This window comes from Antedon bifida, chromosome 1, assembly GCF_963402885.1.
Source record: "Antedon bifida chromosome 1, ecAntBifi1.1, whole genome shotgun sequence".
NCBI classification, from domain to species: Eukaryota; Metazoa; Echinodermata; class Crinoidea; order Comatulida; family Antedonidae; genus Antedon; species Antedon bifida.
This window is the reverse complement of record NC_136226.1, coordinates 32,305,328-32,329,437: the sequence shown is the minus strand read 5'-3', so window position 1 is coordinate 32,329,437 and position 24,110 is coordinate 32,305,328. Positions and strand designations below refer to the sequence as shown.

The window sequence follows — 24,110 nt, the reverse complement described above, 5'->3', positions numbered from 1 at the left end:
AAAAGAAAAAGGTCGAAATTAGGTCATTTTTGGAAAAAATCCCTGTACTATAGTTCAGGGATTTTTTCAAAAAATGGCTAAAATATCCACTTTTTAAAATTCAATTATTATGCCATAATATTGCTATATATGTGCATATATTGCGTTATCATCATCTTATAGAGTGTTTGTACCCAGTTATGTCGAAAAAAAAAAAGGTCGAAATTTTGTCATTTTTGGAAAAAATCCCTATACTATAGTTCAGGGATTTTTTCAAAAAATGGCCAAAATATCCACCTTTTAAAATTCAATTATTATGCCATAATATTGCTATATATGAGCATATATTGCGTTATCATCATCTTATAGAGTGTTTGTACCCAGTTATGTCGAAAAAGAAAAAGGTCGAAATTTGGTCATTTTTGGAAAAAATCCCTGTACTATAATTCAGGGATTTTTTTCAAAAAATGGCCAAAATATCCACTTTTTAAAATTCAATTATTATGCCTTAATATTGCTATATATGAGCATATATTGCGTTATCATCATCTTATAGAGTGTTTGTACCCAGTTATGTCGAAAAAGAAAACGGTCGAAATTAGGTCATTTTTGGAAAAAATCCCTGTACTATAGGCTAGTTCAGGGATTTTTTTAAAAAATGGCCAAAATATCCACTTTTTAAAATTCAATTATTATGCCATAATATTGCTATATATGAGCATATATTGCGTTATCATCATCTTATAGAGTGTTTGTACCCAGTTATGTCGAAAAAGAAAACGGTCGAAATTAGGTCATTTTTGGAAAAAATCCCTGTACTATAGTTCAGGGATTTTTTTAAAAAATGGCCAAAATATCCACTTTTTAAAATTCAATTATTATGCCATAATATTGCTATATATGAGCATATATTGCGTTATCATTATCTTATAGAGTGTTTGTACCCAGTTATGTCGAAAAAGAAAAATGTCGAAATTTTGTCATTTTTGGAAAAAATCCCTGTACTATTAGTTCAGGGATTTTTTCAAAAAATGGCCAAAATATCCACTTTTTAAAATTCAATTATTATGCCATAATATTGCTATATATGAGCATATATTGCGTTATCATCATCTTATAGAGTGTTTGTACCCAGTTATGTCGAAAAAGAAAAAGATCGAAATTTGGTCATTTTTGGAAAAAATCCCTGTACTATAGTTCAGGGATTTTTTCAAAAAATGGCTAAAATATCCACTTTTTAAAATTCAATTATTATGCCATAATATTGCTATATATGTGCATATATTGCGTTATCATCATCTTATAGAGTGTTTGTACCCAGTTATGTCGAAAAAGAAAAAGGTCGAAATTTTGTCATTTTTGGAAAAAATCCCTGTACTATAGTTCAGGGATTTTTTCAAAAAATGGTCAAAATATCCACTTTTTAAAATTCAATTATTATGCCATAATTATTGCTATATATGAGCATATATTGCGTTATCATCATCTTATAGAGTGTCTGTACCCAGTTATGTCGAAAAAGAAAAAGATCGAAAAATGACCAAAATATCCACTTTTTAAAATTCAGTTATTATGCCATAATATTGCTATATATTGCGTTATCATCATCTTATAGTGTTTGTACCCAGTTATGTCGAAAAAGAAAAAGGTCGAAATTTGGTCATTTTTGGAAAAAATCCCTGTACTATAATTCAGGGATTTTTTTCAAAAAATGGCCAAAATATCCACTTTTTAAAATTCAATTATTATGCCTTAATATTGCTATATATGAGCATATATTGCGTTATCATCATCTTATAGAGTGTTTGTACCCAGTTATGTCGAAAAAGAAAACGGTCGAAATTAGGTCATTTTTGGAAAAAATCCCTGTACTATAGTTCAGGGATTTTTTTTAAAAAATGGCCAAAATATCCACTTTTTAAAATTCAATTATTATGCCATAATATTGCTATATATGAGCATATATTGCGTTATCATCATCTTATAGAGTGTTTGTACCCAGTTATGTCGAAAAAGAAAAAGGTCGAAATTTGGTCATTTTTGGAAAAAATCCCTGTACTATAGTTCAGGGATTTTTTCAAAAAATGGCCAAAATATCAACTTTTTAAAATTCAATTATTATGCCATAATATTGCTATATATGAGCATATATTGCGTTATCATCATCTTATAGAGTGTTTGTACCCAGTTATGTCGAAAAAGAAAAAGGTCGAAATTTGGTAATTTTTGGAAAAAATCCCTGTACTATAGTTCAGGGATTTTTTCAAAAAATGGCCAAAATATCCACTTTTTAAAATTCAATTATTATGCCATAATATTGCTATATATGTGCATATATTGCGTTATCATCATCTTATAGAGTGTTTGTATCCAGTTATGTCGAAAAAGAAAAAGGTCGAAATTTGGTCATTTTTGGAAAAAATCCCTGTACTATAATAGTTCAGGGATTTTTTAAAAAAATGGCCAAAGTATCCACTTTTTCAAATTCAATAATTATGCGACAATATTGCTATATATGTGCATATATTGCGTTATCATCATCTTATAGAGTGTTTGTAACCACTTATGTCGAAAAAGAAAAAGGTCGAAATTTGTTGATTTTTCGAAAAAATCCTTTTTCCCAGAATATGGCCAAAATATCCACTTTTTCAAATTCAATATTAGGCCTATGCGATAATATTGCTATATATGTGCATATATTGCGTTATCATCATCTTATAGAGTGTTTGTAACCACTTATGTCGAAAAAGAAAAAGGTCGAAATTAGTTGATTTTTCGAAAAAATCCTTTTTCCTAGAATATGGCCAAAATATCCACTTTTTCAAATTCAATAATTCGGCCTATGCGATATAGTATTGCTACATATTTAATCAACAATGACGGGGACCACAAACTTTCTTGCTCCAACTAAGAAGTTATAGAAGTTTATTATTGCGCCCTCTGTCGTCTCCATGTGCGAGGACCTCGCGGTACTAGTAACTGCTCCAAATACTTGCTTAATTAAAACTAGAATAATAGTGAAATATGGTGAAATTCCCCGAAAACTGTATCGTATGATGTCATTTAATGTTTTATTCTACTGTTTATTAAGCCAACTGTATCATATGTTTCATATGAGGTCATTTAATGTTGTATTCTACTGTTTATTAAGCCAACTGTATCATATGTTTCATATGAAGTCATTTAATGTTGTATTCTACTGTTTATTAAGCCAACTGTATCATATGTTTCATATGAGGTCATTTAATGTTGTATTCTACTGTTTATTAAGCCAAATCATCAGAAGGTTCAAACACTGTGACATTGTTGAATGTTTCTTTTAACGGTAAATTGCTTTTCTTGACCCAAGAAACAATATTTTGAATAGTTTAATTTCAGATTCGTTTTAAATTTGCTGTTTTCTGTTCAGTTATTGTGTACGTTCCATACACACTCTAATACAATGTCTTTTGTTTCATCTAATTTAATCGCTATAAGTATAGTAGGCCCTAATGCATAATCGTTGTAACACAACAAACGACCTCTTGTTAATCAGAAGTTGCTTCTTTGTATTCAATCGGTGCTGCAGTCGGTTGTGTATGTGCATACATTACTTATTTGAGAGGCATATGCATTGTGATCACGTTCAATGTATCGGTGTTTTACTTTTAGGCCGCCCATTGGAGATGAAATCGCAAACACAACGGCAATAAATCATAAGCGGTATATTTTATATTAGATAGTAGGCGTTAGTACTGTACGTTACACTATCTTTTCATGCTCTCCTATACGGTAGGCCTATAAAATAAAACATAATCAATGTCATTTGTAACGTTATTATTTAAAAATAGGCAACGTCAGTCTTAATATAAAGTTTTTCTTCTCTTTTGTGGATCGTCCTATAGTTATTTCATTTTAGCATAATATGTCTAATGGCCCAGTACCTAGTATTTGTCCAGTCGGCCTACCTTTTAGTGTTTTATTTTTCATCTATAGCTTCTGAGGCCTACACTCTTTGATATATTCTTCTAATGGCCCAGTAGCCGTGTTTTTCATAGCTTCTGAGGCCTACACTCTTTGATATATTCTTCTAATGGCCCAGTAGCCGTGTTTTTCATAGCTTCTGAGGCCTACACTCTTTGATATATTCTTCTAATGCCCCAGCCGTGTTTTTCATCTATAGCTTCTGAGGCCTACACTCTTTGATATATTCTTCTAATGGCCCAGTAGCCGTGTTTTTCATCTATTGCTTCTGAGGCCTACACTCTTTGATATATTCTTCTAATGGCCCAGTAGCCGTGTTTTTCATCTATAGCTTCTGAGGCCTAACACTTTTGATACATTTTTGCCAATGGCCCAGTGCCTCAGCCATGCTTTTCAATAATAGCTTCTAAAGTACTTGGTCCTAATAGTACAGACTTAACGCCCAAGTACTTACTCCTGAGATTTATGTCAAACTCAAAACAATATACGTCATAGCAGCTAGGGCGGAATAACAATTTGTTTATATTAGTACGTTTCTCGTTCAAACTTTTCCACGTTCATAAATCACAATTTATCAAGTTGATGTTTTGTGGTGGTAATACGAATTTTGGACACTTACTTTATTTTTGAATATAGATAGTATATTCTGAAAATAGCTTTTCATAAACTAAACTGGAACTGATACTTAAATCCCGTCTCGTTTAAATCTAAATGACGAAAACACGTACTTATGGTAAACAAGAAAGTATAAAACTGAAATGAGATAGCAGAATATGCGTGTTTTTGTTCTACTGTATTTTACCTGTCTATTTACCCGAGGCCTATGATGGCCAGATAATTAAATACAATGCTAATAGGTTTGTTTGTCAATGGGAACTATTTTAAGATGCGGATTTCCAGATAAAAACATACTTTACAACCTGTACAATATTTATTCTTTTATTAGAAAATACAAGGCAAATTATCTTACAATAGACATACTCTTTAAAAAAATTAAAAATAAATTCTGAAAGCATAAATCAACATACCAGATGTTGTCTCACGAACAAAAATAAAGAAAAATAATTTTATAATGAACGTTTAACAATACAGTTAGTGATATATGAATAAATTATATATAGGCATATGAATACGTAAGTGATTAATTTTCTAAAAATAATTATTTTTCTTAAATTTACCGTAATTCTGTCTTCAAGAAAGAACCTATGTTTGGTTTTAATGTAATTGTCCTTATTTTATGATTGATAAGTGTATGATCATGATTTGGTGACATCTGACGTCACAAATCGCAAGAGGACACATTAATTTGTCTGTGAATTCACTTAGCATCAGCATCTCTTCAATTTAAAATGTTTAATCTTATAAATTCAATTTATTATTCATGATTCTCAGTATTAATTAGTTACCTTTAATCTGATGGTCATGAATAAGCTTGGTTCACACTACGCAAGGATGTAAGCGCAACGACCAATCACGACGCGATGTATCATCTCACTTGTCGCTTGTGATTGGTCAACTCACTTGCGTTGCGCGTACGCTCTTGTTTTGCGTCCAAGTGCACGTTTTAAATTACCGTAGAACAATCAACACTGTTACGTCTTTAAATTAAATATGTGTGTCCGTATATTAGATTAAATAAAGTTATTCAATAATTGTACGTGTTGGTTGTCGACAGGTCACCTTTAATTTAAATGATTTACATTTTACAATTTAACCCGGTAGTGGATTATAGTGTGTAAGTCCTTGCCCTTATGTGCCTATCTGTAAAGTTCCTAATGGTCTGTCTCAATTGCAGCCTAGCAGTAATTTTCTTCACTTTGGCGCGTTTTTCAGACCTAAATATTTCTCTATACAAATCTTGAAAAGCATCGACAATGTCCAAATAACCATCGCTCGCTGACATTTCGTAGTATTGACCGCCGAGCTCTTTAGCAAAAACAGCGCCCTCTGAGGAATCAACACTTCTAAAATGAGACAAGTCGGATTTGTTTCCAATGACGATGGAATGTACAATCTTGTCGTTCGGTTGTCTGATCCGAATAATTCTATCTCGTAATTCTTTCATACAATTAAAACTGTCCCGATCCGTGAGAGAAAACACGAATATGAATCCATCGCATTTACGTATTTGCTCGTGTCTATCGTTATCTTCAGTTTGCTGTTAAAGAAATAGAAAATCGTGGTTAAAAAAGAAAATGGTGCTACACAATGATTAACTTAAGATGGTACTTCATATTATTACAATGTTATAAACACCTTTGGCAGATTCGCATTACAAACCACCAATAATTATATTATTAGTTAACAGATACATTTATTTAATACGATAGGCCTACCATTTTCGAATTTTTTTAAAAATATGGACAAGGAGAGAGTATATTACACCATAAAGCTTTCGTGTACTTCATTGTCTTTATAAATATGAAGTTATATCGTTAGATAGTTCCCACAAACTAATTCCAATTTGTGTATTCGATCGTGATTTTGTAACTTTAGAACTCCGGGTATTATGAACGTTTTACCGTTTGGACAATTTATGTTTACATTATTTACCGAGGGAAGAAGTTACTGAAAACTAAACGGATGTAGATATATGTTTACATTCGAGGACAGTGTAAATATTTTGGTGGAATGCATGATAGGTAAAATTAATTGAAATTTATGGTCCCAATGACCTGAGAAAATGTTTTTGAGAGTATTTTTGGAAATCTCGTTATGTCTCTGTGATGGCGCTAGTTGCAATCCGTTATGCATGATTGATTAAGTAAGATGACGTAATGTATAAACGGCATAAACAGAGAGGCGTTGGTGAATTTTGAGAGAGATTATATCTTCTCGGGTTCATTGCGGGTATACGCAAGACAATTATTGACCGACAACGTATCTTTCGAAATAGAATGTTTTATTTTGTTTTCTAACCATTGTTTTTACTTTTTTCAGTATAATATCTTCGGATTTATAACATACATTTATTTCTACTGAATTTGTATGCGTAATACGTTCTATAATAGCCTACAGGTGAATTGGTATGAATTGCGATAATGGAAAATAAGACAAACTGAAGTTTAGGATTATTTGACTTATGAAAACTAATGTCTCTCTAGTCATAATTGCAAGTATCTGAATTAGTCCTATTTCTACATCAATTACCCATTTAAACCTCGTAGGCCAATTTATAATTAAGACTATTTCTTGGAATAAAATTGCTCATTTGATTTCCATTACGTTTAATTTGGCCGTCATTCTAAGTGTCATAACGTATTACCTTTAAAGAGTGTATTTACCATCGATTTCATAATTGATGTGTTTTTACATCTAGCTTTACGACCATTTATTTTGGTTTAAATAAACATCAGATTTCCATCGCGAAATGAATGTCTATTTCAGAAAGATTATTGCTTATTTTGGTAATCAAATGGACGTGTTTTCGTACATCTATTTCCGACCATTAACTCAAATAAACATTAGATATAGATTGTTATCCATAATTCAGTGAACATCTATTTCAGTGCAGTACTTGGGTTTATTATTGCTTATGTAAAAATGTCATAACCATGATAGATTTGTCTATTTCCTGACCATTTATTTTGATTTAATAAATGTTCATAATGTTTGTATATGCATGTAACATCTGTTTAGAAGGTGACATAAGTCTGCACTGCATTTCATAATCCTGTAATAAACGACCTTGGAGATTTCAGACGAATCCTTATTTGTGTTGGTCTATTCATACTGCAGCAGTGTGTATAACGTCCCTTGCTTATTTTCGTTTCTTAGTTCATCGTAAACATACCAAATAGTAAGTCACGCAATTCACGTATTTGACGTCATTTTTGTAATTTGTTTCCAATGAGGAATTCTTAAGTTCATTTCAGTACAGTAGGCCTATAGCGGTTGCTGGTGGACAAAAGTTAAGCATGCAGTTGAATGCGCTTAAATTCATTATTGTCATTATCAAGGGGAATCACGTGTAGCATTTAAACATACACTATTTTACAAAGCGTACTTTCAGATATTTTAATTTTTTCTTAAATTCCATTAACGGTATTTCTTTGAGTTTAATATTCTTTGGGCTAATACAACATTTGAAATCCAGTTTCTTTGGAATTGAATGCGAGTAAAATGATTCATTTGGAATTGAATAACGCCATTAGAGCTGAATAACGCCATTAGAGCTGAATAACACCCCTGGAGCTGAATGACGCCCCTGGGGCTGAATGACGCGCCTGGCGCTGAATGACGCCCCTGGGGCTGAACAACGCGCCTGGATCTGAATGGCGCCCCTGGGGTTAATGATGTCTCTGAATCTGAATGACGCCCCTGGAACTGAATGACACCCCTGGATCTGAATAACGCCCCTGGATCTGAATGACGACCCTGGATCTCTATTCGAACCCTCTTTTGGAGTTTACACTATACTTACGTTTTCACCTGCAGTATCCCATAGTTTAAGTAGTATCGACTGATCATCAATCTTGGTCATATGGCTATAAACAGATTCTGTAAAGATACCATTGAACGTACGTGAACTATTAAGTAATGCATTTAATATCGAAGTAACGTTGTTTCTGCTCTAAATCAATTAAATAGTGTACACATATCCGTGAGGATGATCCGGCGTGTAAGACAGGCGGGAATATAGGTAGATAGTGGACTTCCGTTGGTTTGCGTCATTACCTATTACAGTAATCCTGAAATCTGCCTCTCAAATTGAAAGAAGATTCACTAATCAAGTACCAACGTACAACAATACATACGTGCAATTGTATATATTGACACCAGTATGGGTATACGTAACCAACACAAGAGTGTAACAAATATTAGAATCCTGTCCCTTAAATAGGAGTTGATCATAGTAGGAAAACATATGTATTTCCATAGCGTAGTTCAGTAAAGTGTCCCTTAATAGGGGTGTTCTAAAGGATAGGTTCTAAATCATAATTTAAATCCTAATCCTTAATCAATCATCTTCAACAGTCTATCTAGAGGTTCAGACCTATCGGGAGGAGACCTACCCAACGGTGCCTTTTATACTTGCATCAGATATCCTATTAGCCTCTATAGCTTTATTAGATAATTACGATAATTTAAACTCGTTTACTACGACGTCACGGGATTAAAATGTAATTTATGGAACATGAATTGTCATTACTAAAATAATTATTTAGTGGCTAGGTATTACTCCTGACGTTTTATGGACAAATTATTTACAATCGTTCAGCACGGTTGATTTCAAACATAATCAGTTTATAATATAATTTCAAATTTCCATACCCATGATGCTTACCTAGTTGTGGATCATAATCACCGATAAATCTATGAGTCAAATATCTCACAACAATCGCTGAAAAGAGAAAAAGATTTTATTAAGCTCGAGCCCAATAATGTTGGACCAATCACGTCGCTTGATTGGTAAAATTACGTGTGTTCCATGCGTGCGTTCGCTGCGTTCCTTGCGTTTTGCTGCGTTCGCGTTCGTCCTTAGTTTGGAAGACCACGTGCACATTGTTTTCGTATTCTTATTTACTGGCGACGAAATATTGAATGTTTATAATCAAATTACCCTATACCCATGTGCTTTAATATCAACACATTTTTGCAATTTGTCGTCACGAAGACTAGTCAATAATCTTATATTAGTATAGCTCCGGAATGTTTCTCTACATTATTATACGGTTAATAATATTTATACCTGCATGTGAGCTAAATTGAATTTATTCTTCATACATATTATATTTGTCCTATGGGACGCAGTTTAGGACATTATTTATGCAAGGCATGTTAAGTGGCGCCCCATATGCCCAAAGTATACATAAAAATGTCACAGTATAAATGATTTACAGTGGTCTGCAAATTACAATACTGATCACGTGTTTAGAAGTCACGTCGTCAGTCAATAAATGTGAGAGAAGAATTTTGTATAGCTTGCCCCAAGTCTGTATTTATTTTCTTTTTTTGATGTTAGGGTGATGGTGAATCCCCATACTCCGCTTTGGGTGCTAGCTTGGTGTTTTTGTCTTTTTATTCTCTTCCTTTTGTTTTCCATGCCTTCTTTTTATTGTCGAGCGCATAGAGACATCGTGTATCTATCTATTATTATTAATATTTGTTCACACGTCGACGTTTCGATTTTTGTCCGAAAAGAGTTTACAAGCTCATGTATTATACGTATGAAACGCCACATATGCCAAACTACTACTATATCTTTTTACTATTACAGTATTAAGTCACAACTCCGCCTGGAACCCAGACTAAATTTTGTAGTACAGTATATTTATTTGCAAGTAATAATTGATGTGCAATTGTATCGTGGTTGATTTTGGTGTGTGAAGGTTTCCAGGAAATTTACAAGGGGGTGGTGGCATTCGAATTTTATACATTGTAACTGTTCACTGCAAGGAAACAGTAGTTTCATTCTATTATTCAATAACAAACTGTCACGTCATAGATGTGAGTGTGTGGGGTTTTGATTGATTCCAATTCACTTAACAGTTTGTCGAGAATTAGTATAATTGCAAGTTTATTACGCGTTGGCACTGAAATAGATAATGTTAATTTAAACGGTTTTGAATGGTAAAGATGCAACTGTGAGTTGATACTGTTCTTTTGCTGTGTCTCTTTTTGGTCTTAATAATTTAATGAACAAAATGTGCCTTCACCTGTCGTTGTCAAATTATTTAACAGTGGTAGAAATGTAAGTACGTGCTAGATTGCCACTTGCATCCATACATGTGACCGAAAATATTTACATTAAATTGCACCTCATTATTTGTATTCCACTTTTTATATAATATAATAATACATTTAAGTTCTTGCCGCTGTTTCGACCGTGTGTAACGATTGTACTGTGTTTGTGTATGATTGTCGAGATTGTCCACCTTGTTGCGGTTCAATCCACATATTAGACATTGTACATTTGCAAAAATGTCAATATTAACGATCGGGGTGAATGGATTTGTACCTTTGGTTTGCAACATTGCGTAGTTCCAAACACATGAGTGAGCATTGTTCATTTTAAACATTCTGCTGGACACTTCGTATAAACTAGTTGACTACTCGAAGAATAATTAGAATGATTATTGGACTTTTGTATCAGATGAAAATTTGTGCTCTCGTCGAATATTATTGGATACTTGATCATCAGACGTTTCTTAAGAATATTATTGCTCTTGTAGAAACCTGTGCAATCTCCTTATATGAAGTTCAAATATTAAAATCAATGAAACGTTCACATAAACAGAACCTCAGTATAAGTACTAGTGTTTCTTTTCGCAAATGAGTACGGTAGGTAGGAAGCTTTGAAGCATAAGAATTAATAGTATAGTGCTCTAAACTATGTGACAAAAAAATGTTATGTGCCCATATTTGGGCACATCACATATTTTTGTTTTAAACTAGTTTAATAGTGTAGACAAAGCTTTATAGTTTAGTGGTTGAGCTTTGTTATTTAAAATAAGCATATCATCATTAAGTATGTTAATTTTCGAAAAATGGTATGAAAAAATGTGAAAAATTCTGTATTAGTTCGTTAGATGTAATACTAAATGTATTCTCAGTATTTAAATGTGTATGCTATACATTAAACCTTCTAAAAAATGGTCTTATAGCCAATTTGTCTAAAATGTGAATGTTATAGTCAAGCCAATAAAAGTCATCCAATTGAGATTAGTTTTTTTCCCAATAATGATTCTACCTAATGACCCCTTAGCATTCACCCTTATCTGCTCTTAATACCGTAACTCATTATTACTATGTTACCTAATGACCTCTTAGTATTTACCCTTATCTGCTCTTAATACCGTAACTCATTATTACTATGTTACCTAATGACCCCTTAGCATTCACCCTTCTTCTCTTAATACCGTAACTCATTATTACTTTATGTTATTTATCAATGATTGACAAGTATGCTTCAAACGATCTCAAGAGAAACGTCTTAAAATTAAAGTTATAAATCAAGTAAGACGAGTTGTAAATGTACTTAAGTCTCGAGTGTACAATGTATACAACATGTTATTTCCTGAAAACAAGCAATTCTTATCACCAACCACTTGGGACTCGTACTGCAGTAATTGCATTTCTAGATTTAGGGGAATCCCCAACCCCTAGGGTTATTTTAATGGAAGGAATGCATTTTATTATCATTAATCTCATCCACCATCACCATTCGTTCGTTCGTTCGTTCGTTCGTTCGTTCGTTCGTTCGTTCGTTCGTTCGTTCGTTCGTTCGTTCGTTCGTTCGTTCGTTCGTTCGTTCGTTCGTTCGTTCGTTCGTTCGTTCATTCATTCATTCATTCATTCATTCAATCAATCGTTCGTTCATTTATTCATTCATTAAGCATGATATGAAACGGGACACAAAATAAGCACAAGTCAGTTATTCACCATTACCATAGATTCATCAACTTCATCATTAACATTGCCATTCTCATCAACGACATTTTGGTACCATTTCCATTCTCATCATCGTTATCATCATCGTCGTCATTTGGTATTTAATCACCGAATCCCTTGTCATCACATCACCAACGAACATCGTTAACAATTAAGTTGATTGTAAACGATGCTCACTACGAACAAGACTTTAATTACTTGAGGTGTGTGTCAGGGATGATTGATGCGTAGCACATTAGCACACAATGATCAACCGTAATGTTACGAACATCCGATCAAATAACATAGTTTAAACAAGTCAGTAACCCGAGGGTGGCGGAGGGGGTTCGAACGAACCCCTTCCTGAAATGCCCTTTCCAATAGAGACCAACAACAGAAGTGATGATAAATATGCATTACTATAGCGTATAATTATTGTTGAGAAAACAAGTGCCCACTGTGTACTGGTTTAAAGAAATACTAATTTAATAAAGATGATTGTTATCTTACCTGATTTGCCGACACCGTCTTGTCCTACGATCATAAACAGCATTTCTCGTGGATACGTCTTCCTGGAGTTTGCCATGTCACGTCCCTTGTGTTTCATAAGTCCTCTATATCAGCGACAACAACCACATCAATTGTTGTTCACTTTCCCGTTAACTTCACTGAGATCGGATGCGAAATGTTGAGGCGGTGTACACCTAGTCGTATACGTAAAGTGTCTCGCACTCAATTTATAAACGTAAAAAGAGATCTGTTCGTATGATCCAATTTAGTAAATGACTACCACGTGATAATGTCCAATCATCTCTGTGAGAACAAGCGCCACTCAAAAACAAATGAAAAGTCAACAGTAGTTGTAGTATCTAAATGACGTCAGATAATTAACGCGGTAACTACGCCTACTAATACTCATTGATAGATAGTACCATGTTTTGAATCTGAATTTCTATAACATGTGGTGAAAAATATTACTAAAAATTAAACACTGTAGTTGTAGCCTACTAAAGTCACCGGCAAGTCACCGAATGAATTCGTTGTTTCGTTTATTCGGCCTTCCAATATTTATGAGACGCCCTCAAACATCTAGAGAAGACACGTAACAAGTTCAGAGTCGTTCCACCCGAGGTCGCAGATAAATTACCATCAGCAAAACGTCAATAGTTTCTGCGAATAATGTTCGATTAAACAGTAGCTGGAGGGTAAACAGACCTACTTAAAAAAAACCAGAACATGATATTTTGAACTATAACGAAAGAGCTACGTATTTTAGGATATGTGTATGGACGACCGCTCTTAATTTAGTTATATACGCGCGCATCCATAATAGGAAAAGCGCACTGTATAAGCTGCGCACGTGACCACAAAAACACGGTACCTCGCCTCCGCGCGTAATTTTGATACGACCTTGAAAAACGTCACAGGTATCGGTAAAAATAAATATTGAAATGAAACTATGCTATGAATGTAATAAACAGGCAATTATGATGTCTAAACCTGACGACCTACTGAGGAGGCCCTTTGCACCTATTTGATGCAAAACATCAGGTAGGCCTACTGCATGGATTTCAAAAAAAGACTCATAAATACTCGTTATGTGCGCCGGAAAATCGAGCTCAGTAGGCCTACTATTATTAAAGCAACGTACTCGTGCTTACCCGTTGGAATGTTTGTCGAAATATTCCAGTCGGTAACAGGATTCATAGAATTGTTATTGATCAAACTATTTTAATAAGTTCCATTAAACGCGACTTATAAACACCTTTCTCTGCCAGCTTGGGTTTAGTGGTGTTGTGACAAGGATAAAGTATAAACACAACGCATACTTTACGCGCCAATTCAGCTTGCGACCGTACTGACGTAGGCTGCTGGTATACATCAACTAGGCCTTGTTAAATCAATGTGATTTGGTTTAACGCAAATTATTTGAATATTGTCACTATAAAGTGTTGTGAAAACAAAGAAATAGGCCTATATACTGTGTATTGAACTCAGACTGATAACATGTAGTCGCTTGCCTACTGGTAGCCATGTATCAGGTATAAATACTTATATATTTAAATGCATTATGTCCTGCAATAAGCGATTATTTAGATACAATTTAAATTTCTATAATTTCCAATCGGAATTTACACCTGCGCAGATGTCTGAATCCCAAATGTCCCTACAGCATTCAGTAGGCCTATACTACAATCCATGTATCCTATATAATTTCAATCCAAACCACAATTAGATATAGTCAAAGTAGGTTGAATCATTACGATACATGAACCTGTCTTTTAATGAGGTATATAAGTGGTATTTGCGATATTATATCTCAGGGTAAAATGTGTTTGTAAAGGTGAATATTATGGCTGCCTTTAATGTTGATATAACGATACAAGTTAAGGAAGATGAAATCCAAGCCCGATGTTTTTTCTTTATACGAATGATATTTATTATCATTTTATTAAATTATTAAAATTACACCATGATATTGATCCTGTCAGGCATAACGCTTCCCGACAGTGATCCTGTATTGTACAAATGAAACAAGAGAGCGCGATGAGAAGTATGTTTCATGCCGTGATTCAATCAATTGCATCCTTCCCATTCTAAAAACAAAACACCTGCTGGCTCTCCATGCATCAGCTTTGTAATTCTTTTCCATTTACAAAAAAAAAAAGAAGCTTGGTTCCCACTAGGAAGCAACGCAAGGGCGTACGGGAAATGCAAGGACGCAACGCATAGGAAGGACGCACGGGCAATGCTACAAAGAACACACGAGCAAACGCAAGGGAAGAAGGACGCACGGTCAATGCTACAAAGAACGCACGAGCAACGCAAGGGAAGAAGGACGCACGGGCAATGCTATAAAGAACGCACGAGCAACGCAAGGGAAGAAGGACGCACGGGCAATGCTATAAAGAACGCACGAGCAACGCAAGGGAAGAAGGACGCACGGTCAATGCTACAAAGAACGCACGAGCAACGCAAGGGAAGAAGGACGCACGGTCAATGCTATAAAGAACGCACGAGCAACGCAAGGGAAGAAGGACGCACGGGCAATGCTGATACAAAGAACGCACGGGAAATGCAAGAACGCACGGGAAATGCAATGACGACCCATGTATAGTAACTCAGCTCTGAAACCACTAATAAACGATACCGTGTTTATAGGTCTATCTGACTTTGCTTTAGTGAGGGCTTATTTCTACTGGATGGAATATCAATCGGTCATTAGCAGAAACGGCACAAATTGAAATAACCGATTAAATAACAACCGATTACAATCACTCATCTATTGTTTCATTTCATTTTGCGAATCACGAATCAGAAGAAAATCAACAAGAAATTATACTTGTATTTCTTCATGATTTGAACTCAACATGAATGTTTTATTAGTAATTTCGTCATTGAATCTTGAATCTTGAATCTTTAAATGAATATTTTACTTCTTTTTCAACATTGTATCGTTCATTATGGATACGTATTTGACCACCGCCATAAATCCAAATTAAGTCCTGCAATCTGTGCCTCGATAATTTGCATTTTGACGTCACTCACTTACTAGAAAGACGTTCGAGTGATTAGTTTTGATATTAATTTAAGTATACTTTCAATTAAAGATTGACGTTCTAGCGGTTTGGCACGATCATCAAATACTCTCCTAATTTGTCAATTTGTTTTACTATAGATACACACAAACTATAATATGAAGCCGTGGGAACAATCAACACAGCTGAAAAGAGATGTAGCCGGACCGATCATCCGTGGTCTTATCTTTCGGAAGAGTTTGTGTCGGAACACGTATGAAGGCAAAGAGTGGTCATATTATTATTCCACAGTAGGCCTATATAAATACCATGTGTTATTATTTACTTTACAGCCAATTATAGCAACATTCAACGAGTTCAACAAAAACAACCTTATGTACTTTACTTTGCTTCAAATTAATGAAATGGCCAATGATCAAACTCGAGAACATTATGAGATTTATTATGGAACGGGTTCTTTAATAAAAAATGAAGGTTAAATTTCATTATTCGTAGAGGATTTGAAATTGTATACAAATTTGATTATTTCAGAAACCCATTTGGTTTTTATTAATCTCGATAAGTAACTTACACCATGAAGGTTATAGCTTAATAATAATAATACTCTAGTCACGTCGAATTTTGAATAGCTTCTAATCAAACACTTTGATTAAACGCTACCTACACTTACTCGTTAATTAATTCTAATTGTTGCTGGGTATACTTCTGTGATCTTGTCATTGAGCGATGATCCGTAGTATCCAGCACTTTAATTGCAGGTATATCCCGTATTCACTTGACAAGAAAAAACAAGCCGCAGCTCCAGTGCTCTAAGTACCGTTTGTACTAATAAATTGCGCATGATCGCACGTGTTTCCATAATTGTTATTTCGTACAATTTTGGCTATTTTTGCTACTACACTATATTATACTTCTTATGCATGGCACCATTTTAACTAGTACAGTAATATATTCTCTTTATTTCCAAACAAGGCCATATACGTGGCAGCAGAGCGTGCTCAAATTTGAGTATTTGCCGACCGACCGACCGGCCGACCGACATAGTGAGCTGTAGAGTCGCGTTTGCACGCGACTAAAAATACAAAAATACTGACCAACTTTACAGTTGTTAGTCTTCCCTTACCTGTTATAAATCGTTTGTCGTCGTAGGTACAATTCATAACCCATGTACGTACTTGTTTTGGACCTAGATACTAACTGTGGTGCCCTAAACCCTAACAGGCCAACAATGAGGACAGCACTGAGAGAGTGTCAGTTAATATTAGGCAATATTTTGACTCACCACAAGTTATTATTAAATTATGAAGTAAGCACATAGCTAAATTCACGAGTTCAGCACAGAAATCTTGGGTGGTGAAAAATTATATCCGTGAATGTATTTGAGGTCAAACTGTGCACTTTTAAAATCTCGTTATAGAATAACTTTGCTATAATTGATTTGTTTAGAAAAAATCCGTCAACAAATGGACGATTAAAATTTAAAATAGATGACATGGAGAATGACATAGTTGATGCCCTAAATGCTTCAATCTACTCATCTGTAGTAGGCTTAGACAAAAAAAAACATTATGACGTTTGTTCTCGATATGAAGTTTTTTTTTCATTAATCTCCATCACGTAGAGCACAACTAACTTAAGCTCTGTCTACACTATCAAACTTTATGTGACAACAAAATGTGATGTGCCCATATATGGACATGATGATTTCATATCACTACCATATTTAGGCATATCACCACCATATTTGGGCACATCACACTTTTTTTGTCAAACTAGTTTGATAGTGTAGAGCTTAAGAATCCTATTTTAAATTACGGTTTTTGTACGCGCGTATATTGATGACATTCATTGTATACAATCGGTATCATTTTGAAGGACTTTCATTTTGAGTGACACATACCCCAAACATAAACACGGGGTTCTGTTCTACATAACGACAAAGGGTGCCATTGGCAATGTAACAGAAAAACAGTTGAGATGTAAAATGTAAAACATGTTGAAAGCTAAAACCATCATTCACAGTGACAAAAACTCCGCAGGTTTCTCTCCAACGCATTCTAAACGAAATTAACATGAATGTATGACGACCGGAGGAAGACGACAAAAAAACTCATGTTCTTCTTTTAGTATGATTTATTTTATATCTTGGTGACGTCAACTTGGCTGCTAAATAGCAATTTTACCAATTTCTCAGATATTATTGTATAAATACATAATACATAACTCATACAATGCATTATCTTGTCTAATATTAGTTATGTATGTTTGCATGTGCATCAGTATAAATTGTGGCAATTTATATTTTTATTTTAAGTATTCAAATATTCCTGTAACCGCCATTTTCTATATTGATATTTCAACTTCAATTTCAACTATCAAACTAGTTAGACAACAAAATGATATGCCTAAATATGGTAGTGATATGCCCAAATATGGTGGTGATATGCCCAAATATGGTAGTGATATGACATCATCATGTCCATATATGGGCACATCACATTTTTTTGTCACACAAAGTTTGATAATGTAGACAGGGCTTTAGAGATGAAACTAGGTGATTAATTATATTTGAGTTCTAATTATTTTTGTAATGAGGTCGTAATATATTGATATTAATAGAATTGTGGGTAATACTATCTTCTACGTAAATCAATATATTTATCGTCAGTAAATCATCATCCATTTATAGAATGTCGACTTATGAAAAGTGTAACATAAGAATAATCCCAGGAGATATAGTTGCATAACATAAAGCTACCGTGCATAAATGAATATACCATGAATTATAACTCAAGCCAATATATTATTAGACATATATATATATATATATATATATATTGATTTTAGTATCTATATTAATATTGTGACCTCTAGGTGACATCAAATAGTTCTAGTTGCATAACATTACACAATGTGCACAAGAAGATTCGATTTATTGTTTTAGCGAACGTATTTTCTCTCATTTTGTATATGGCCGATAAAAATAATAAGTAAATGATTTGTCTGATTCAAAATATAGTGCGTAGAATATAGGCCGAATACGCAGAATATGTGCGTATAGTTCACATTATTCCTATCCGTATTCACGATGGCTCTTCCAACCAATAACCGTCCAACCCAATCATCGTAGACTATGTGTCTGATTGTAATTTACCGCCTGACTTGTAGTAAAAGGAGAAAGACTTTGAACAACCAGCTATTATTAAGAATGTTTAATAAATGTATTGTCATTAAACCTAGGCCCTCGGCTTAACTTTCTTAATCTGAACGTCGAAGTTAATTTTCGGGTTTTTTATCTGACGCAACTTGCAGCAACTGAAATAAGGAATTTATGAATATTTATATATTAGATAAATTGTTATAGACAAGACTCATTAGCTCGCCACTGGCTTTTTAATAATTAGCAGCTAAGTAAAAAGTATAACCAAGCTGCGTGTCTAACTGCGTGTGACGTATATCATTACGTCACTTATTTTACAATTGGCGCACGCGCACATGGTTTTTTTTATGAATGCCACACTTTCATCTCTGTGTGCACACGTACATATTATAGGCCTATCACAAAGATGTCACATTTGTTGAGGTATAGAGTACTACACAATGTACTACACCATCATGCACTAATGTGCGCGTGTAAATCGTATTTCAGATGTCTGCCCCAATTAAAAACAAAACAAACACACATTGTAGTCTATATCTTAGTTCACAATATCATTTAGCGTTTACCGTTTTCTGTTTCAGTTTTCAGTTTAAGCATACTCTTCCCGAATCTTGTCAAATATTTACAGAAAATAATTCTCTAGACTTACTGGTGTCGAAATATTGTTGTTACGCTTTCTGAGAAAAACTCTAGAGGCATATGACCTGTATACATGGTCCAAAACTGTCGAACTCGTATAATTCTTGGATTTTCATGGATTGTAGCTTTTCCAATATGAAATGAGATGAATTGCTACACAAAGTTAAGACTAACACGAAGTAATTATTCGCTCAAAGATGTGTACGCATTAGAATTACCATAGGGAGATATTAAATGTCTGTGTTATTGCACGCGCGCGTCACTGCTAAAGGTGGTTGACCAATCTATTGCAACAACCCGCCGATTAATTATTTCATATTTTTATATAAAATTTCGCTTATTTTTAAAAAAAATGTTGATGTATCGGATATAAATCTTTGCGTATGACGTCATAATGGTATTGGTCTTCTGTGCATATTCTGACCCAAGTGTGCGTTGTTATTGTAATGAGGACATTTGGTAGAACTTTGACACTTTACTGACCTACTAACGCGTCACGAACGGGTAATTTTGTGACGCATTGTTTCCAATTTCGTGACGCATTGGGTTGTTTTGAATATTATAGGCTGGGGTGCGTTTTCCTTTGTATAATGTGTTATTTCCTAGTTAAAGTATAATACCGATTTGGTCAGTTTGTTTTGAAATTGGCAATTGGCTTCGTCGATCAGCAATACGCTCGTTGCACTACAGTATACCCTCAGTGTTGATGTAAAAAAAATTCCCAATACTATATATCTGAAGGATTGCCTAAAATACGTAAAAGTATAATAAAGAGCTTTTGTCATGGGGCATGCATCTCAAAGTGTTCATTTCGATAGTATTTTTAAAAAAACAACTTACACAACTGGTGTAGTACATGGATATACCATACTACAGTAGACCCCCCCCCCCCACTCCCCTTCTTTTGGATACACCTTATTCAGTTGATGAATGCTAAGGTCTCAATTCTTCTCAATTTCCAGATAAATTATTCTTCATTTTGGTGCATTTGTTTTTTGTTCCCGCAAAAACTCCTATTAAGAGGAAGCAGTATTTGGTAGTGTTCCCTGAATAGGGAGGAGTCTTCTATTAAGGAGACATACACATGGAGGGGACCATTTGTTTAGGTCTCGAATTCCCCTTAGTTAGTCTACTGTATAAATATTTGTAATTGATCTTCAGAATTCGAATGAGGGCAGCAAACCATGACTTAATACAATGACGTTTGATGGCGCTAGTTGAGTTTTTAGAAATGTCGAATAAACAGAATCATTTCTTTATTTTATCGTTGTTTATATACATTTGTATTCATGTGTTATTTATTACATCTGAATACGAGGTAGACATTGACCTAGTGATCCTAAAGTATACCTTATTGGAATCAAAATGTAATACAAATTTAACCCTGCTTGTAGAGAACATACAGTATGGTATTAATTGGTTTTGGGATTGTTTTTGATTGTTTTTTATTGTTGTATTTCTCTTTATCTCTTTATTAATAAATAAATATATCGCCCTCTAAACAGTAACAAAAGTTTTCTCTACAATGAGGGCGCAATTGAATGAAAATCAATAATATTATGTTAGATTGCCTTGATTTAAAGGTCTCCATTTTTGTTTTGCTCACGTACAGTTAGTACGTATTCAAATGTTAAATGATGGAATTATTATTGTAAGTTTTAAATTCAAACATAAGTTTGTTAAGAGAGTGGTGGTATGCAACCAAAATTAGGTTTAATTTAATTTAACCATAATAATAATCCGAAACATAATAAACTCGCCGTGTAAGGCCTTTGTAATATTAATAAGCACATAAGCATACAAATTCGGTTGATTTGAAAAGTTTATATGAGCTCTTCGTTATCTTATCGTCGACATGTGTAATGATATCTAACGTTAATTAAATGCTAAATCAATATCGCACACACAATCGTCTTCCGCGTATCACGATCCTTGTTCATTGATAAATCGTAATTAACCTATCACCTAGTATTGTTTTAGATTTCTTTATCTTATGTAATAAGTTAAGGGCCTACCTAAATAACAGTAGATATTTAGTTCGGAATATGAAACCCCTGGGGTCGGCTGCAAATACAGCCATATTCGGGACGCATGGCGGGATATCCCCTAAATAGAGGTAAACCATAGTGCACTGTTACTTTCGTTCATTTCAGCAGGGAATAGTCCTGATTTCACCGAAAGTGTCCCCTTAATAGGATTGCTAGGCCGTAGCGAGCGGTTAAAAACAGACAGGCAAAGATGCTTTAAATATAATTATTAATATAAAATATTACGATCTGTCCTGGGGAATTGGGGTGGGTGGTGAGCGCCTCGTCTGCCTCATGTTGTCTAGAGCTCTGGGTTGTGCCACCAATTAAGGAAGAGTAAGTTTTAGTAAGAAATTGCTATGTTAAGGCTCAATTAGCCTGTTGTTTACCATCAGACAGCAATACAGGACTCCTTATAGCATCTTCTTAAATCTTAGCGCATGCGTTTATTAAGTTTCATCCCGTTAATCTTTTAATCAAACCTTCATTAAATGAACTCAATTTATATAAGATCCTGGATGGGCTTATCTCTAATGGGATTAAAGACTGGGATTACGATTGTTTTGTTCTCAAACTCTGCAATGTTATTTTGCATACAGTAGGCTACCGTTAATTATTTAAGCACCGCTAACAAGATTTCAACGCGGCAGCTATTTGTAGACTACGGTGTTTACATTACCAGCACCAGGAATATATTTATTACGATAACTAAACATTGTATTGTATTTACAATTATTTATAATATAGATTTATTAAAATAATTTCTCTTTATTCATCTCATAAACAAACAGAACACAACAATGAGTAACACACATTTTTAAAAGATGAAAGGGACCTTCAGGAAACACAATGGGCTTGTGATAGGAGGCCCACTACAAACTAGATATATTAAGATACCGTAAACAAATTATATGTAAACACTGTACATAAATAAATAGACGAATAGACCATGACACAATCAACAAGGGACATGCATTGTTATAAAGGACTACAAACCAAATCTAAAATGTATTCAGTTGTGCGACGCATCAATATTAAAATTTACAATAACGAAAACCCACTGAATTTTTATTTCAAATTTGTATACTAAATCCTTCGGATAATAGGATCACAAAATGGCGTCTAGAAATTTATCCTAATTCATTTTCCACGTGTTAATGTAAGTTTTACGACTGTTTGGTACATTGAGTCATTTAATGCTAGTTGATTTACATTAGTTTAAACTGATGCTTCAGACAAACAGGGTATGATAATCATAATTCATCCACTTTTTGTACTAGATCGAAACGTTAGATTATATCATATAGGTTGTCTTATTGGTCAAGGACGCTGGTCCGTTTTAAATTTAGTGGGTGGGTGGGGGTGTTGGAGGTGTAAGGGGAATTACGGAGGAATTTGAGGATGGCTATCCCCCACTTGGCTATCCCCACTTAGCTATCCCCACTGGGATATTCCCACTTGCCTATCTCTCGCTTGGCTACACTATTTGGCTATCCCTCACTTGGCTATCCCCACTTAGCTATCCCCACTGGGCTATTTCCACTGGGCTACCCTCACTTGGCTACTCTATTTGGCTATCCCCACTCCCCTGTGATCTGTGTATAGTGAAAATATTGAACACTAATGTAGTAAACCAAATAGACACCCCCTCCCCCAACACCTCCTCCGTGCTTTCTACAAGACAGTAGTAATAATGCCAACTTCTTTATTAATGTTGAACCCATTCAGACTGTATATTGAAACCCACGGAGGCGTCGATGAGATGCTGTGTGTTGTCGTCACTGTACGGTGCATTGTCTCCCATTGAGAAGATTAGAGAAATTACTGTGTGTTTACATTGAGTTTCTAAAGAGTTTTCCTCACGTTTTATGTATTATAGGCCTATACTAGATAGTTATCGACGTTTGGTTGCTAATAATAACTTTTTTGTTAAAAGGAAGATTGTGGCCAGGCTGTTTATACATACGTTTTTGATGGACTATTTTTTATAAATAGACAAAGGCCATTGAATTAAACAAATGAGGGTGGGGTTGGGGGTCCTTTTAATACATCCTTTTCACCCCATATGGTTCGTCACTTTACTTCGGCTATCCAGAGGGATAGCCGAAAGCTATCAAACCGAAAGCTTAACGTAAAATGTCAATGTAATATGTTATTAAGCCTTTATAATTAGTGGAACTGTAGATCGTCAGCCTGCCTGTTAATGAAGGTCTTAGGTTCTAATCCTGGCTCAACTATAACAATATCATGCGCAGCTGTGGAATTTGGCAGTGGTTGGTTAAAACATGGATTTTTCCTCCATGGTTGAAAAGAAAACTGACTTTGCTTTTTGAAGTATTAATAAGAAGCTGTCAATTTCAGCAATGATATTGATTTAAAACGTAGCAGTGACGTAGAACTATTATGAAATATCTTCTTCAGCTGTTTTAA

The 24,110-nt window shown here is 34.4% G+C and overlaps 2 protein-coding genes across 2 annotated transcripts in view; one reads left to right on the top strand and one right to left on the bottom strand.

The window, feature by feature from the left end:
- Window positions 1–24,110, top strand: part of LOC144850895 (isoleucine--tRNA ligase, mitochondrial-like) — an 82,176-nt gene that overhangs the window by 33,619 nt on the left and 24,447 nt on the right. The window lies entirely within an intron of this gene.
- Window positions 4,912–13,489, bottom strand: LOC144851021 (ras-related and estrogen-regulated growth inhibitor-like). The gene is made up of 4 exons (XM_078708547.1): window positions 12,826–13,489; window positions 9,230–9,286; window positions 8,366–8,442; window positions 4,912–6,100 (listed from the first exon to the last, which is right to left on the bottom strand). The coding sequence occupies exons 1-4, from the start codon at window positions 12,920–12,922 to the stop codon at window positions 5,669–5,671; spliced, it is 663 nt and encodes a 220-aa protein (XP_078564673.1). The 5' UTR covers window positions 12,923–13,489; the 3' UTR covers window positions 4,912–5,668.

Excerpts from the sequence above, each read along its gene's own strand:
- LOC144851021 (XM_078708547.1), bottom strand. The coding sequence starts at position 12,922 with ATGAAACACAAGGGACGTGACATGGCAAACTCCAGGAAGACGTATCCA. Across the intron at positions 8,443-9,229 it reads TGATTATGATCCACAACTAG|AATCTGTTTATAGCCATATG; the intron begins GTAAGCATCATG and ends GTATCTTTACAG. Across the intron at positions 6,101-8,365 it reads GGGATACTGCAGGTGAAAAC|CAAACTGAAGATAACGATAG; the intron begins GTAAGTATAGTG and ends TTTCTTTAACAG.